The sequence below is a fragment of the Haliaeetus leucocephalus genome, unplaced genomic scaffold, assembly GCF_000737465.1.
Source record: "Haliaeetus leucocephalus isolate CR32 unplaced genomic scaffold, Haliaeetus_leucocephalus-4.0 Scaffold194, whole genome shotgun sequence".
NCBI classification, from domain to species: domain Eukaryota; kingdom Metazoa; phylum Chordata; class Aves; order Accipitriformes; family Accipitridae; genus Haliaeetus; species Haliaeetus leucocephalus.
Genome location: NW_010972630.1, coordinates 403,832 through 418,620, shown reverse-complemented (window position 1 = coordinate 418,620; position 14,789 = coordinate 403,832). Strand labels below are relative to the sequence as shown.

At 41.3% G+C, this 14,789-nt stretch overlaps 1 protein-coding gene across 3 annotated transcripts; it reads right to left on the bottom strand.

The window, feature by feature from the left end:
- Positions 1–2,264: 2,264 nt before the first annotated feature.
- On the bottom strand, positions 2,265–14,262 carry SKP2 (S-phase kinase-associated protein 2, E3 ubiquitin protein ligase). 3 transcript variants are annotated; one of them, XM_010565646.1, is made up of 10 exons: positions 14,185–14,233; positions 14,037–14,076; positions 11,893–12,004; positions 11,465–11,608; positions 10,765–10,899; positions 9,314–9,412; positions 7,661–7,788; positions 5,968–6,019; positions 5,151–5,258; positions 2,265–3,960 (listed from the first exon to the last, which is right to left on the bottom strand). In XM_010565646.1, the coding sequence occupies exons 5-10, from the start codon at positions 10,878–10,880 to the stop codon at positions 3,747–3,749; spliced, it is 717 nt and encodes a 238-aa protein (XP_010563948.1). In that variant the 5' UTR covers positions 10,881–10,899; positions 11,465–11,608; positions 11,893–12,004; positions 14,037–14,076; positions 14,185–14,233; the 3' UTR covers positions 2,265–3,746. The 3 variants fall into 3 exon arrangements, with proteins under 3 accessions (XP_010563948.1, XP_010563949.1, XP_010563947.1); XM_010565647.1 differs by lacking the exons at positions 14,037–14,076; positions 14,185–14,233 and adding an exon at positions 12,190–12,259; XM_010565645.1 differs by lacking the exons at positions 11,893–12,004; positions 14,037–14,076 and having other exon boundaries at positions 14,185–14,262.
- Between the last annotated feature and the right edge of the window lie 527 nt (positions 14,263–14,789).

Sequence of the window (14,789 nt, the reverse complement as noted above, 5' to 3'; positions counted from 1 at the left end):
TAATGGAAATGTTCTCCAGTGTGGCCAATCAGTGTATTTATTGCCAACCACAGAATGTAAACTGATCTTTATAGGTGGAGGAAGTGGATAAAGGATTTTTTCCTTCTACTACTTAAGTGTTTGTATTCACTCTAAACCAGAATTTAGAAGAAATTTATTTGACCAGACCGTTCAGTTCTAGGAAAATGTGATACTGATGGAGCTTTTTGAATAAGCTAGCACTGTTTGTGTAGATTTCACCTTTTAAGTGTGCTGCAGATTGAGTTATTTACACTATCTGCTTGAGTTATCATGATTATAGACCAGGAGGGGAAAATGAAAGTAGCCAAATACTCTTTCAAAACTTGTTAAGTTCAGGAACTATCAGAATAAAGCTCTTAATGTCTAAAATAATCTGCAAAAGTGGTCTAAAGGTAAGGATGCAAAAGACTAATCTTTCTTGAGAAAGTTGGCCGCACAGAGACTAGGGTGTTTTAGTTATTCCTAATCCATATGTAACCAGCTAAGGATGGTTTGTGTGCCTCTGTCTAGTACACTAGTCAATATGCTGTTAAGATTCAAAAAAACCCAAACAACCCACCAACACCATTAACACTAATTTATGACTTCCTAGGACTTTGCTACTGTATTAGATGAGAGGTTTAGGTATTGAAAGGGTCCTTGAATACCTGCATAGACAAATTTACAGCAGAAGCCCTGTCCCTGACTTACTTAGAGACATTTGTGTGCTGCAATGTTTTAATGGAGACTGATTAGTCTGATCAGGGTGCATACCTCTTAAAGATGCCTGTCATTCCTTATTATGAATGCTGAGACTAAAAGGCAATGTTTTCAGGCCCTGCAGACCCAAAGTACAATCTGGTTTAGGGCTTATTAAGAGATTTCACAGTCAAATTCCTAACTTAGCAAACTAGAAACCTGACCTACTCATGAGTGGCCTCTACTGGTTTTGTCTATATTTAATTGCACTTCTATTGAAGCATTTACTGGTGAATGCTTGATTTAAATAACTAGGATGAATCAGAGATCTATAATAGATAAACAGTAAGCAAAGAATTATAGAATCCTTTTTAAGGATCCTTTATCACAAAGGATTGCCATACAGACAACTTACCTGGTAGACAGTATTTTGTGACAGGACTGAGTATTGGTTTAACACTGATTTCATCTGCCTGGACTGGCAGTGAACTCTGCACCTCTTCCACCTGCTGAATCAAATCCATGGTCTTTTCACTGAGGCCAGTCCACACTGTGTTCTGCTAAACTACACCTGTCATTCTTTTTTTTTTTTTCTTTTTTTCCAAAGTGGTGTTTATACATTATGTAATAAAAATAAAAAAACTTAACAGATAGTTTCAGCTGTCCTGTGCCTTATTTCAACTTTCTAAATTGTTTCACGTGCTCAGCTTCTTCTCACTTACTGTGCAGTTTTTTTTAAATAATGGTTTCTAAGCCTTCATGCTTTAGGCAAAATGCAGAGACTTACCTATGTAGCTGGTTTTGGTATGGATTGCTTGGAGCTACCAAGTAACTTTTTTTACTTAGGAAGAGGTCAGTGGTGCGTCCAGTACAGCTGCCATCATAACCAACAGACAGAAACGTTTGACCTCTTCCAACACTGAACCTGGTACTTAAACCAAGTTCAGGACTATAACTTCTAGCTAAAGCCATGCTACTGTCTCAATTCTGTACAGGGTTTTAAAGCACAGTCTATTAAATGCTAAATGTATTGGTGATAACACCCTGTCCACTAAACCACCATTATTCAGACATTGCTTGGACAAATGTCATTTTTTCACCCATAACACAAAGCTGGTGGCAGGTCAGGGAAAGTGTTGTCCCATCCATCAGTCATTTTGTACAATATAGCAATTCCTTAGATCTTTACTAAATGCAAGAGAAGTTGTATGGAGTTATATTTTGCATAGGAAGAAGCAGCATTTACAGTAGTGCTGTGCTGCAAAGACTTACTTTTTTTCTTCAGGTAATTTAAGGCATAAACCTAAGGCTGCAAACTGCAAAGCAGTAGAATATCCAGTATCCTCCAACCTCCCATCACTTCTCCACTCCAACTTTCACAAGGTATGTTGCCCATTAACTCTTTGAAGGGGCACAAGCCCATTAGTGACTCAAGTGTTACTTACACTTGGTTAAATTTAATAAAAGACAATATACAACAGATTAACAAGACAATGCTGTATTTATTATACTATAGAAACTCAAGTTAAATATCAAATTGTAGTACTCCTACAATCTTTCCACAGTATTTAATCTGTTCTGTACTACCAGGTACTTATTCCTGAACTCTTCTTCAGATTGAGATGGGGAACACAGTACCTATACAACAGCCCTACAGCAATGCTGTAGGCTAACCTCAAACATCCATGGGTAACCACCTGCTTGCTTACTGCATTCATGGGAACAACAGCAGCATATTCATGCCCTACACAGGGTGCAAGTTCTACCCCTAGTACTTCTCAACTAACTTATACCTGCAGCAGCTTTCCAGGCTTATGCATGAGGACCCTGATGATAAAGCTAGATCAAAGTTTTACTTAAAGTCACTACTTGTCCCTATCCTTAGTTTGGTTTTGGTTTTGACAGTGACTCAGCTTTTCATATATCTTTAAAAAAACCAACACTAGACAGTAGTGGTTAGTGTTACAGGTACAAGAAGTGAAATGATACTACAAACATAAGCTGTTATAAAGGAGAAACTGATGTATTTAAACTGCACCAAAGCATCTCATCTATCAGCACTTTTATGCTGCAGTCACAGGTTTTGGTTTTGGTCTGAGAACTAGAACCATTTGCACCCTCCTCCTGTAAGATTTCTGTCAATTTATCAGTTGCAGTTGAAATATCTTCTCTTTAAAGGAAGTAAGAGAACATTTTAAAGAAGTTTTATCTGAGATCAACCTCACAGAAGCTACATTAAGGTTCTGTAATACTTGGAAAACTTCACACCACAATATGAAGCAATGATAACCAGCATCTACTTTTACAGATTCTGAATGGGCTTTTCAGACTATATTTGGCTAACAATGAAGAATGCTAAAACCAAGATGCTACCTTTGTGGCCTACTAAAGAGCAACTTAACTGTAGCTGCTTTATACTGCTTAAACAGTACTGAGGTGTCCTTTAGCTGCTTTTGTGTAGACATCTCTTCCCCTATCCACTGTTTTCAGGTTTGATGAATTCAGACTCGGTTCTCTGTCGCTCTCACAAACAATGGGTAGCTTCTCATCTTGCTATACATCTTGTTTGATTAAGGATTTGAATAGGTTTAATTTGCAAACTCAGACAAAGACAATTCCTTAATACGCCTTATTAAGATACCTAGCACCTCTACAAGCCATCTCAGGAGTTGTAGAGCTGGAAGAGCTAACCAAAAGCACTTTTATAACACCTTAGAGCAACAAAAGCTCCATCAGAACCTGCAACAGGTGCTAGAGGCTGATACTGTTTAATTACAATGATAGTATTTAAAAAAAACCCAAACTCCTCTGTTAAAAAAAAAAAAAAGAGGACTTAAAAATTCTACAATTGCTCACAGGTCATGAGATTTCTAAAAGCTTTAAGTGAAAAACTGTAAAAATATTTATGAAACTACATTAAGGCGTAAGACCAAGTTAGAATGCTTTTTACAATAACAGTACTATGATTAAAGGCGCTCCAGCACTCTGCTGCTTAAGGAGCTTCACTACACACAGTGTGTCCATCGCATCCAGTGCATTGTAAATGATCATAAGCCATTAGGATTTCTCAGTGTCAATCTGCATTTGATGCCCCAAATCTCATGGTTCTTTTTACTGCCAACAGTTGGCCTTGCGATACTTGTAAAGTGTGAACAATTGATCTTCATGTTAGGAAGCGTTTCCCTGAGGAGCTGTAGGGAACGATGAGTCACTATTCCAAATACCTGAAGAGTCTTTAATGTTGGAATTTCACCAAGTTCTCTAGAAAGAGCAAAATAAGAAATTAATCATGAACCTGAAAGCTTTTCTTTGCAGTCTGTACCCAAATTAGATAACTGCATTTCTACTAATTTTTTAGAAGTAAAGTAACTACTTAAACTAAATTCCACTTCCTACTTTTTAAAAGCACATATTTAATTGAAATGAGTTCTCTGTACTGGTAATTCAGGAAACTGTCTGAATAAATTGCTTCTTGCTATTCTCTCACACACAGAGTGAAAACAAACTGGTTCCTCCCCTTTTATTTCCCTGGACTTAAGTATTTAGAACAAGTGGAAGGAATTGCCCCAGATGAAATTTCAGGATGTGGCCCAGAGGACACAAGCCCCTAGGTACTATCAGTCTCCAATTTGTTATGACATTTTGGTGAGTAGCCAGCCCTGGCTTCTTGATTGCTTCACTTTTGCCCAGTCATGATGTGAACTGTCTGTCCATAAGCAAGTATTAGGCAAAATCCAAAGGCAGAGACACACAAGCTATCATCATGACAGCACACACTGCTACAAAAAAGATTCTTCAGATTCCCATTTTGATAGTCCTATTCCTCTCACAACCTTTTTCTTACTGTTGATCATTTCCTTAGGACTGACATCCTTCCCGAGGGGATTAAGATGGATAGCTGCTATACTAATAAAAAGCAGAATAACCCCACATACAAGTAACTCTAAGCTGTGTTTCAGTGGCAACCAATAATTGATACACATGCACACAAAAGCAAAGGAATATAAACAGATTAGCTAGTCAGCAAGTACTGTCAACTCCGTTAACTTTTCCAAAGGACTATACCTTCCTTGCTGCATAACTGAAAGCCTAATATTGACACCAATACTTGTCACTGGCAGAACTGGAACCTCCAGCTGTACCTCACAGTAATGAGTATGAGTAGTACAATGCCATTAAGGGACAACACTATGCATGCACTGTGCAGCAAGTTCCATGAGTGCAGACTGACATCTTGGAAAGATTATCTCGGATACCTTTGGTTCCAGTCTGGATTCTCAAAGGTACATGCTCTAGCAGTCAGGTTATTTTATCTCAGTTCTTTATTCCCAATTCCTTATATCACTAAGTTTTCAAAACAGTACTTGCAATACTAAACCTAAAATAAAGCAAGTTAAATTAACTTATTCTCTGTACAAATATCAAACCAAAGCCATTTAGAGATTACTTACACTAAGGCAGCAGGTGATATCTGATAACATCGGCTAAGACACAGATGTTGTAGAAAGATGAGTCGATGAAAATACTGGAAGCACTCAGGCTTTAACATCACACTGTCACTGTACATGACAGCACATGAAATAGAGGTTTAAGGATAAAGCAGCAGTAAATTTAGTATTTCCAAAATTCAGGCTGAGAAATTTAATGAGTATCAACTTTTTCTACCACTGAAGTATTTTTTTTTCTCAGTATGGAAGTAACCCATTTTTAGTGTGTTTGTGTTGTAAGGGAGGGATTTTGATTTTCACTGAAGAGCAAGTGAAGCAGAAGCTTCTCTGCAGGCAGATATTCTGCAGCAGAACTCATGCCATGAAAAGGCATTTACTTTACACATCGAGATTTCAAAATATTTTAATTGACTAGGTCAAAGCCAAAATACACTTTTTTTTTTTTACAGTTCTATGGCCAAGTAACAAATTTTTATCAGAGCTGAACTAAACCCTGTCTAGGATGCTAGGCTCATAAACTGTATGCATCTCAATGCTTCCTTCCACTCCGCATATTGACTACGATCACTTGTTAGTTAACAAATCCTGTACATCTGTAACATTTATGCTGAGGTGACAAAGAAATCTTCAAGTTAGTTACCTGCTCCGGATTAGGTCATGCTAGATAGCAAATCTTATGTAGGTTTAGCATAGAAAGTATTTTCTGGTTGTGCAGTCCTACACAATCATGCATTATTGCTGTATAATTACTGCACTGCAATAGAATTGGCAATCCCCTGAACCATAAAGATTTAAGGGCTAGCTGCACAGGTATTCTTACCTCAGATCTAAATGGATGAGAAAAGGACATCTTTCCACCAGTGTTTTAATGTCTGAAAAGAGGTCACACAGAGTCAGTCCATCTTTCAGTAACAAAATGAACGTGTTTATACAGCCTACTCACTTCTGTACATGTTCATTTGTATCTTCTCTACTGGAACCCCACAACTGAAACACAACTTTTTGTTAAAAAGATACACACTTGAGACATACAGCATATAGTTTGTCTATCAAGATACCTTACAGGGACTTTTTTTAATCCTCGGCAAAAGAGATTCGTTTAGTCCAAAGAAGTGTCCCTAAAAGTCAATTGCACCAGCAACTTAGCAAGTGAATAATTCAAATGATATTGCTGTAGGAATCTACTGAGACACAGTAATAGTGAGATGCCTGAAATTCTGACATGTAGTGAAAAAAAAAATCAGAAGCTTTCCACACATCAAATACCCTTTCAGAGCATCAAGTTCTTTAGGCTTCTCCATTTTTACCCACAGAAGGTTCCTTCCTCATGACAAAGGTATGGTTCTCCTGAATTAGACTGTAAATTCTCGAGACCATCTTTTCATTGTCTGCAAATAGCATAGAATCACCTGTGGCTCAGATATCACCTAAAAGGCCACTATTATTAGCAAGGTGCTAATCAACATGCAAGAGGATTTTGGTATTTCAGAATTCACATGCAAAAAATAAAGAAAACAATTCCTAAATTATGATGATTAGTGAACTACTCAAATCTTATGCCTTATGAATTGCACAGAAACAGAGAAAAATTACTCGTAGTAAGTGTTTTGCAAACAGACGAGCTGCGCACTTTGTCTCTAATGGTCAGATCAACAGAAGGTTCAAATTCCTGATTTGAAGGAGATTATGTAGCATGTTTGTTTATGGGTTTTGGGCTGAGATAAAAAGATGACTAGTGTATTTCCCCACAAGGGAATGCATGCTGAGGTCTATGTGACATCTAAACAGAAAAAAAAGAGAGGTAACAGCCTGTGTGTCACCTACCAGCTTGTCATCATCACATTTGCTCACTGAGAAAATTAATTTCTCTTTACCACCAAAGCTGTTTCACCCTTTCTCTATGCTTTTGTCCATTTTTTTGTGCCCTCTCCCCAAATCTAGATTTCTCTGCATTTTCTGATAGCCTGCAACTTTACTGTAGTTTTCCTCCTAGAACTATTAGCAAGTAAATAGTTAATGTTGATTACTGAGATTATTTGCCTTCCAAATTAACTGGTATCTGTAGGACATCATGTCGGGCTGAAACTCAAGTAGTCACTATGACTGTTCTCTTTTGGAAGATGCCTTTAGCAGCAACAATAGCAGAAGCTTAAGAAGGGTCCAAGAACAGTACCTGGAAGGCTAATTCACAGTTCACGGTGGAATTATGGGATCCAGTGTATCCTGCTTCCAGGATTTACTTCAGAAGTAAGGGCTGTACCTTTCAACTGAAGATGAAATAAGCTTTCACCTGACTATTTTTAAAATCAGAAGACAAATCATCTCACCCCTCATGACTAAGCCAGAGACATGAGTAAGATTCTCTGACAGCAAGAACATCAAGCTATACAGAGCACAAAATCAGTGTTAGTGCATGATTTTTCTATACACACAGCAGATGCCAACCAGAAGAAAATATAAAGCCTGTTGCTTTATCCCATAGTGGGATAAAGGTTTGCCATGCTGATATTTACCTGGTATTTGTAGATTCTGTCTGTATCCACTTAAATTTAATTGGGTTACTTTTGAAGTAATATGATTGACTGCTGCTTTGACATGGGTGGCGGTGAAGTCACACCAGGACAAGTTCAGCTCCTCCAGCCTACACGCAAATAAACAAAGAGCTGTTTGGAAGAATGACTGAAACAGTCTGAGTTCTGATATTACCTATTACAGTTGATACTTGTAAGACAAAAACTTGTAACACACCTACTTCCTGTATTCATGACTACAAATTTCGCTATGACAATAATTAAGCACCAGAGCAGATTGCCCAGCAAAGCTGTGGAATCTGTCTTTGAAAGTTTTCAAGATGCAACCAGAGAAAGTCCTCATCAACCTGGCCAGTGCTGACTTTAGACCCTGCTCTGGGCAAGGGGTTGAAGTGACTTCCCAAGGCCACTTCCAATTGGAACGATTCAATTGGAATCAACTTAGGAAGTGAAATGGTTCTTTCTGGGGACTGCCACAGGGACACACTGTCTTTTCATCGTGCTTCTGGGTTTGTGACCTGAATCTGTTGCTACTGAACAGATGTTCACATTGAGAGAAAAAAACGCTATCCATTATTAGCATTGGTCAGATGATGAATTAATCCCAATAAGCAAAAAATACTTCATAGTTTTATGTAAGCATTGGCCACACTGTGACCTTAACTTTGTTTACATGCTTGATTACCTATAGCCTCTCACCATTCAGGGCTGGGACAAAGCGTTTAGTTTTGCGTGCAGGTGTTGTAGATGTAACCAGAGGACAAAGACAGTGAACAACACAACGACAGCATTTAGCTGGCAATCTCTATGTAAAATTAAAAAACAGTTAAATTGCCACTAGCATTCCTAGGATCAGGTTTGCCATCTGCTATTCACTGTGCAGACTGCCATTCTCTAAAGAGCTCATGATCCAAGTAATCAAAGCAAGCAACAGAAAGCATTATCTACCCATGAGAGGTAGAGAAAGATTAAGGCTGTCTGTCCAGAACTTGCAGTTTGATTAAAAGCATGCTTTTGCAGAAGCAAAGATTAAGCAGATTGCCCAGCATCTCACAGGAAGTCAGCAGAAAGATCAGGATATAAATCCCAGATTGACTGGGGCTCAGTTCAGTGACTTCCTGCCAGCAGATGGTTTAATCACTGGAGCTGTCAATCTGAACACAGTGCTTCATAAAGTAGAAGGTTACTGAAGGATTATTCTATCATGGATGGAAAGGCACAATGTTTTCTGCCATTCATGCTGTACTCTGATTGCAAAGGGAGCTCTGGGACTCCACTCTTCAGTTTCAAAACACACACTTCCACTGCTTTCATTAAGAAAATCAAATTTACATGATAATCAAAGAAATATAAATGGGGTTTACCTACCAACAAGACTTCCTTTAAGGATAATTAAGGAAATTCATGAAAAACTACTGAAGTACATCTTTGCTATCAAAGAAGAAATACACTGATGGAAAGAAACTGACTATTCAGCTAATAATCAACCATTAGGCATTTAGGAACAGAAACAGGCTCATAAAAAAAGGTATTAGGAGACAAGTACAATTGGGATGCCTACGGAAAAAAATAAAAAGGATCCTTTTTCTCAGGAATAGCTGTAAGCAGGAAGAGCAAAAACTATTTTTGTCTTACGTAGAACAGCTGTTCAACATCAGCTTCAAGGCTGCTGCAGAAAACCCTGAGCACCCACAGAGATTTAGTCGCATCAAACTGGGATTCTTAGCAATGCTCCTGTAGAGAAGAAAAAAGAAAAGTCTGATAAAATTTAAATGCTGGAACATTGCTTGTGTTGCTAGGGTGTGTGATTGTTTTTAAGAGCTAAGATCCCAGGCAGAGAACTATTCGTTAAACATGCAGCACTGCATCTTTAGTAAACTGACCAACCTAGGAGTCACTAAGGATCTCAGTTCTGTACTTGCTGCATCAAGGCACAACTTCCAAAGGGTTACTTGCCTATTTACCTGACCTTCCTGACAAGTCTGCGTATGTATGAACTGCTAAGTTTAAAAGGAAACATTTTCTTTTCAGCCTCTCCTGTTGTATGCCATTAAACACACACCATGGCTTATTACAGATGACTATACATCTACAAATGACAAAGCAATCATCCCATTTCTGAAGTCACCCCTCTGCAAGATGGAAGTTATTCCAGAACAAAACACATGTCCAAATAGCATCCCCCTGAATGCATCTGTTTGCAAGACTAGAGCAGACAAGCAGTTCGCAAAACCTGGAAAAACCCTTACACCCAGTATCTACAGTTGTACACAAGGCAATAAAATTAAATTATTGGTGCCTAATTAGTATCCAATTTTCAGATACATTTTATCTCGTATCAAAAGCTAAACTATATTGGTTTATTCATGCTCTGGTTTTTTTTTTCTTCCCTCTGGTGTGAGGAAGGCATCAGAAAGCTCAAAAGTAGAAAGCAGGACACCTGGAGTCTCTGCCATCTGACCTATTATTAGTCCTTGGCACCTCCACATCACCTGATGTGATTGAAGAGGAGGTGGAATGCACACCCGTTAGTGTCTTTCCAGTTTAACCAAACACCAGTTCACTTGTTTGACAGAATCCATAGTTTTCCAGACACTTATGAGTGAAGTTCAACAAAGAAGTGAGAAATAGTGCAGAAGCACAATGAGCATCTGGCAGGAGAGCTGTTGAGACCCCATAAAATAGAAAAGAACCTGTATGCCAAACACAGTTATACTGGGAGCACAGAAAGGGGAAAATAAAAGTAGCTTTGCTGTACGGCTTGGCTGCAGGAACAGACAATGGACACAAACTCTATAGAGATATGAGCGTTTCTCCAGGCTCACCCTACTCTGAAGAATGAAAAAAAAGCCACCAACAAACACTCTTCCAGAGGGGTGTTTCCTCCTCACCTCAACTCCCAGAGGATAAAGAGGGAACAGGCAGCTCATCTAGCCTGCCAGCTAGCTCTGTTATGTGCCTAAAACTGGCCATTTCAAAAGACTCCCACAAAGAACAACTCTCAGCTGCATTCTTTTGCTAGCCTACACAAAATGATAGCACCAAACAGAAGGTATTTACTGAATATTCCCAAACGTGTCACTCACTTGATGATGTCATCAGAAAGCACTAGTCCCTCCAAGCTGAGGTTCTGCAGCTTTTCACACCGGCAGAGAATACTCTGGAGATCTGCAGCAGACACCGTGCAGTTCGACAAATCCATATGTTGAACTCTGAGAGGTCTAAAAAAGGAGAAAGGCAGGTTACTAAAATTGCATTGAAACCTGCTCCACAAAATGCCCATACCATAAATATACCCCATACACTGAAACCGTGAAAAGCTTGCAGAAAATAATTATACTGTTGTATTCAGCTGCACACTGGACATTCTACTAAGCTCACTGGGCCTACCGCTAAGCTACCAGCCAAAACTGCAGAACTCTTATCTTCAAGGCATCATCCTTCAGGATTCATCATTGAAAGTCTATCCTGCTGGAGTTAAATTTTGAGCTTCCCATATTAAAAATGCTGGAGATGATGACAATTCTTGGTTCTACAGATATAAATTGCAACGATGATGGTGCTTAATACTTCCAAGAATCCTATTAACTTGGTTTAAATAACTGAGAGGTGAATGCAGATCCTCTTATTTCAAGACATTGCCTAACCATTGATCAGCTCTTCCACACTCCAGAGACAGTACAAATGCTACTACCAGTGGAGACCTTAAAACAAAAAATACACAGAGAAACTGTGACTATTTGAGACATTGTTTCAGGATCCAGAACATGCAGAAAAAAACCTTACTTGCTTGTTTTAAACAACGGATTCCCAATACAAGATCTTGGGCAGCGGAATACAGTAACACCGGCAGGCAGCAACTGTCCAATCACTCCTGGCAGCAGACTTCTACCAGTCAGATCAAGACTCTGCCAGAGAGATTCATCAAACCTAAGGCACAGAATTTTACTTGTTAGTGAGTTAGAAAGGGTCAGAACTATGAGTACAACCACAGAAAGTTTTAAGTGTCATGAAAGACTGAGAGGAGGCAAAGCTATTTAGTAGAATTTACTAATGTTAAAATAATGTGAACCATCTTTTGATTATACATACATTTAACCCACATACAGCATAAATGGAATTATACATGAGTAAACAAGATAAGAACCAGATCATTTAACAGTCTATGGAAGCAAAGGTTTTCTTAGTACTAAATGATGAGAAGTAATACTTACGAAAGACAATGCCATCTCTTGCAAACCAGGGAAACTTTTAGCAAGTCATTTAGGGGCAAATATGCAAAGATTGCCAAAAGCAATTCATCTGGAAGTGTATCCCAAAAAACACCTTTAGGGAAAGAGCAAACGTGTTCTAGTTAAAGCTGGTTCATTTTTGCCTGCTGATCAGATGCCTTGTTTGGCTCGGTTGTTAAAAGCACCTCTACAGTCTCGCTCTAGGCTATATAGACATCAGCCCACTACTCATCCCCCTTTCAGCTCTTCCTTGTAGGAAGACATTATTACCACCTTTACCTAGGTATGACTGGCAAATCCAAAACTTTCCGTAACATTGTCCTGGTTTCAGCTGGCACAGAGTTAACTGTCTTCCTAAAAGCTGGTATAGTGCTATGTTTTGATTTCAGTGTGAGAAGAATGTTGGTAACACACTGATGTTTTCAGTTGTTGCTCAGTAGTGTTTAGACTGAAGTCAAGGACTTTTCAGCTTCTCATGCCCAGCCAGCGAGAAAGCTGGAGGGGCACAAGAAGTTGGGACAGGGGACAGCCAGGACACCTGACCCAAACTGGCCAAAGGGATATTCCATACCATGTAACATCATGTCCAGTATATAAACTGGGGGGAGTGGGGCTGGGGGGAATCGCCACTTGGGGACTAACTGGGCATCAGTCAGCAAGTGGTAAGCAATTGCATTGTGCATCACTGGTATATTCCAATCCTTTTATTATCATTATTATTGTCATTTTAGTAGTGTTATCATTATCATTGTTAGTTTCTTCTTTTCTGTTCTATTAAACTGTTCTTATTTCAACCCACGAGTTTTACTTTTTTTTCTGATTCTCTCCCCCATCCCACTGGGTGGGGGGGGGAGTGAGTGAGCAGCTGCGTGGTGCTTAGTTACTGGCTGGGGTTAAACCACAACAAACTTCACCTTAGTATACACACTAAAGCTATGGAAAAACAATTTCCCTGAAAAAATGACAATAATCTTTATTCACATGCTCATTTTGGAAACGAGCATCTCAGTTACTTCCTTTATATTCTGAGGCTTGTACGGTCCTTTCCCTCCCACCCCCCAGCTGAAACGCCCATCCTTCCTGTCCACGTTAGGCTCCCAGAAGGGAGTCCAAAGTGAGCTATGCTTTTGCATGGTGCATGGAGAAAAGCTGGTACTGCAAACTGCTCCTTAAAACATGCACGCTAACTACCACCCCCCAAGAACTGTCTCAAAGGATGTGGTGTGATCTCAACTTCTCACAAGTAGATACAGGGCTCCAGAAGGTGTTGCCATTCACATGGGAGATTTTGGCGTGGTGGTGCTCAACAGCTGCCTATAACTCAGTACTCTGTCTTATTTAAAAGCAGGGTGGTCTGAGGGCATTCCCACCTTTCATATGACAGCCTAGTAACCGGAGAGAGCCACTTCTTTATTTTGCATTCTGTAGTCGCTGCACACTGGAAATACATGCTGATACCAGGCAAAGGAACCCAGCATCCTGTAACCCTTTCTTCAAGTGCCCCAGGTCTTCGGGTTACAGCCCTGCTCTTTCCCTGCCAGTCCCTTTCTAGCCCAGGAGCCTGACACCCTTTGCTGCACCTTCCCTGTAGCTCTCTGGCAAAGTCCCTTGCATTGCTGGCAGCTCAGCTCCAACACGAGCGGAGATGTTGCCCCTCCGGCATACCTCAGCCAGCACTGTGAGAGATGTGAATCTAGATCCCTTTGGTCTCGAGGACCAAGTATCTTGCTGCTTAGCTGCTTAAGTTAAAAAAAAAAAAAAAAAATCAAGCCCCCCCGGGTTTCAAAATTATATTGGGAGCAGCAGTGCCAATAGCCCATATTCATCTGGCAGCCACAGCTGTATTTTGTGAGGAGCCTGGCCCCGCCTGGTATGTGGTGAAACACCTCCTGGAACGGGTCCGTCAGGCAGAGCAACGGATGCAGCTCAGGGCCCAGCTGGGCCAAGGTGGCCCCCGAGTCCCAAGCAGCAAGAGCAGACAGACAGAGGGACATGCAGCACAAACCCCCAGCACACAGACGGGGGCTGGCGGGGCTAGGCAGGAGCCAACCGTGGCTTACATGGGCCACAGTTCTGGAGCCAGACATGCCACCTCTGCTTAAAGGCTCACATAAAACAGGACTTACCAGCCCAAGCCTGAAAGCCACTAGATCTAGAAGTGATACTCTGCCGGGAAAGAGCAAAAAAGGCAAAGAATACAGTACTACAGACTTGTGATGCCCACTCTCCATCTCTGCTGAAGGGTGAACGAAACCTGGACCAGGGTGACGGTACCTGGCTCTGCCTCTTGAAGCAGCCGAGACCGGCGCACAATGACAAAGTCCTTTTCTTTCTCCTTCACCTTCAGCCGTTTCTGAGGAGGACAGGGCGACGACACCAGCAGGTCCTGGGGCGTGTTTTCATTGCCCAGCTTGTCCTTCTTGAGGACTGACACTCCCACGCTCGAGAGGAACTCCGAGGTCTTGCTGGCGTCCCAGTCCCAGGTGAAGCTGGTGGAAACGTTGCTGCTGGAGGACGGGATCTCCCGGAGGTGTTTTCTGCGAACCCGGCAAAACCCACAGGCTCTGAGGGTACCACCAGACCGGCGCCCGGCACGACGCGGGGGCTCCTCGCAGGGAAGCCCCCCCGCAGCCACGCGCAATCCGCATCCCCACGCGGGGCCCAGTCGCTGGAATTAAAACCGCGGCGCTGGAAGCCCGCGCGCTCCGCCGGGCACACTCACGCCCACAACCCTGCGGGGGCGAAGCGCGCCCCGTTCGCGGGTGGAGGGGGGCCGGGACCCCGCCGACCGAGGCCGGTCGGGGATCCCAGCGCGGCCGCGGAAGGGGCCGGCACCGGGCACCCGGCACCCGGCCGGCAGGGACCGGGCGGGACGGCCG

Excerpts from the sequence above, each read along its gene's own strand:
- SKP2 (XM_010565645.1), bottom strand. The coding sequence starts at position 10,880 with ATGGATTTGTCGAACTGCACGGTGTCTGCTGCAGATCTCCAGAGTATT. Across the intron at positions 7,789-9,313 it reads ATGTTGAACAGCTGTTCTAC|GCTGGAGGAGCTGAACTTGT; the intron begins GTAAGACAAAAA and ends ATTTGCGTGTAG. Across the intron at positions 6,020-7,660 it reads ACAGAATCTACAAATACCAG|ACATTAAAACACTGGTGGAA; the intron begins GTAAATATCAGC and ends ACCTCTTTTCAG.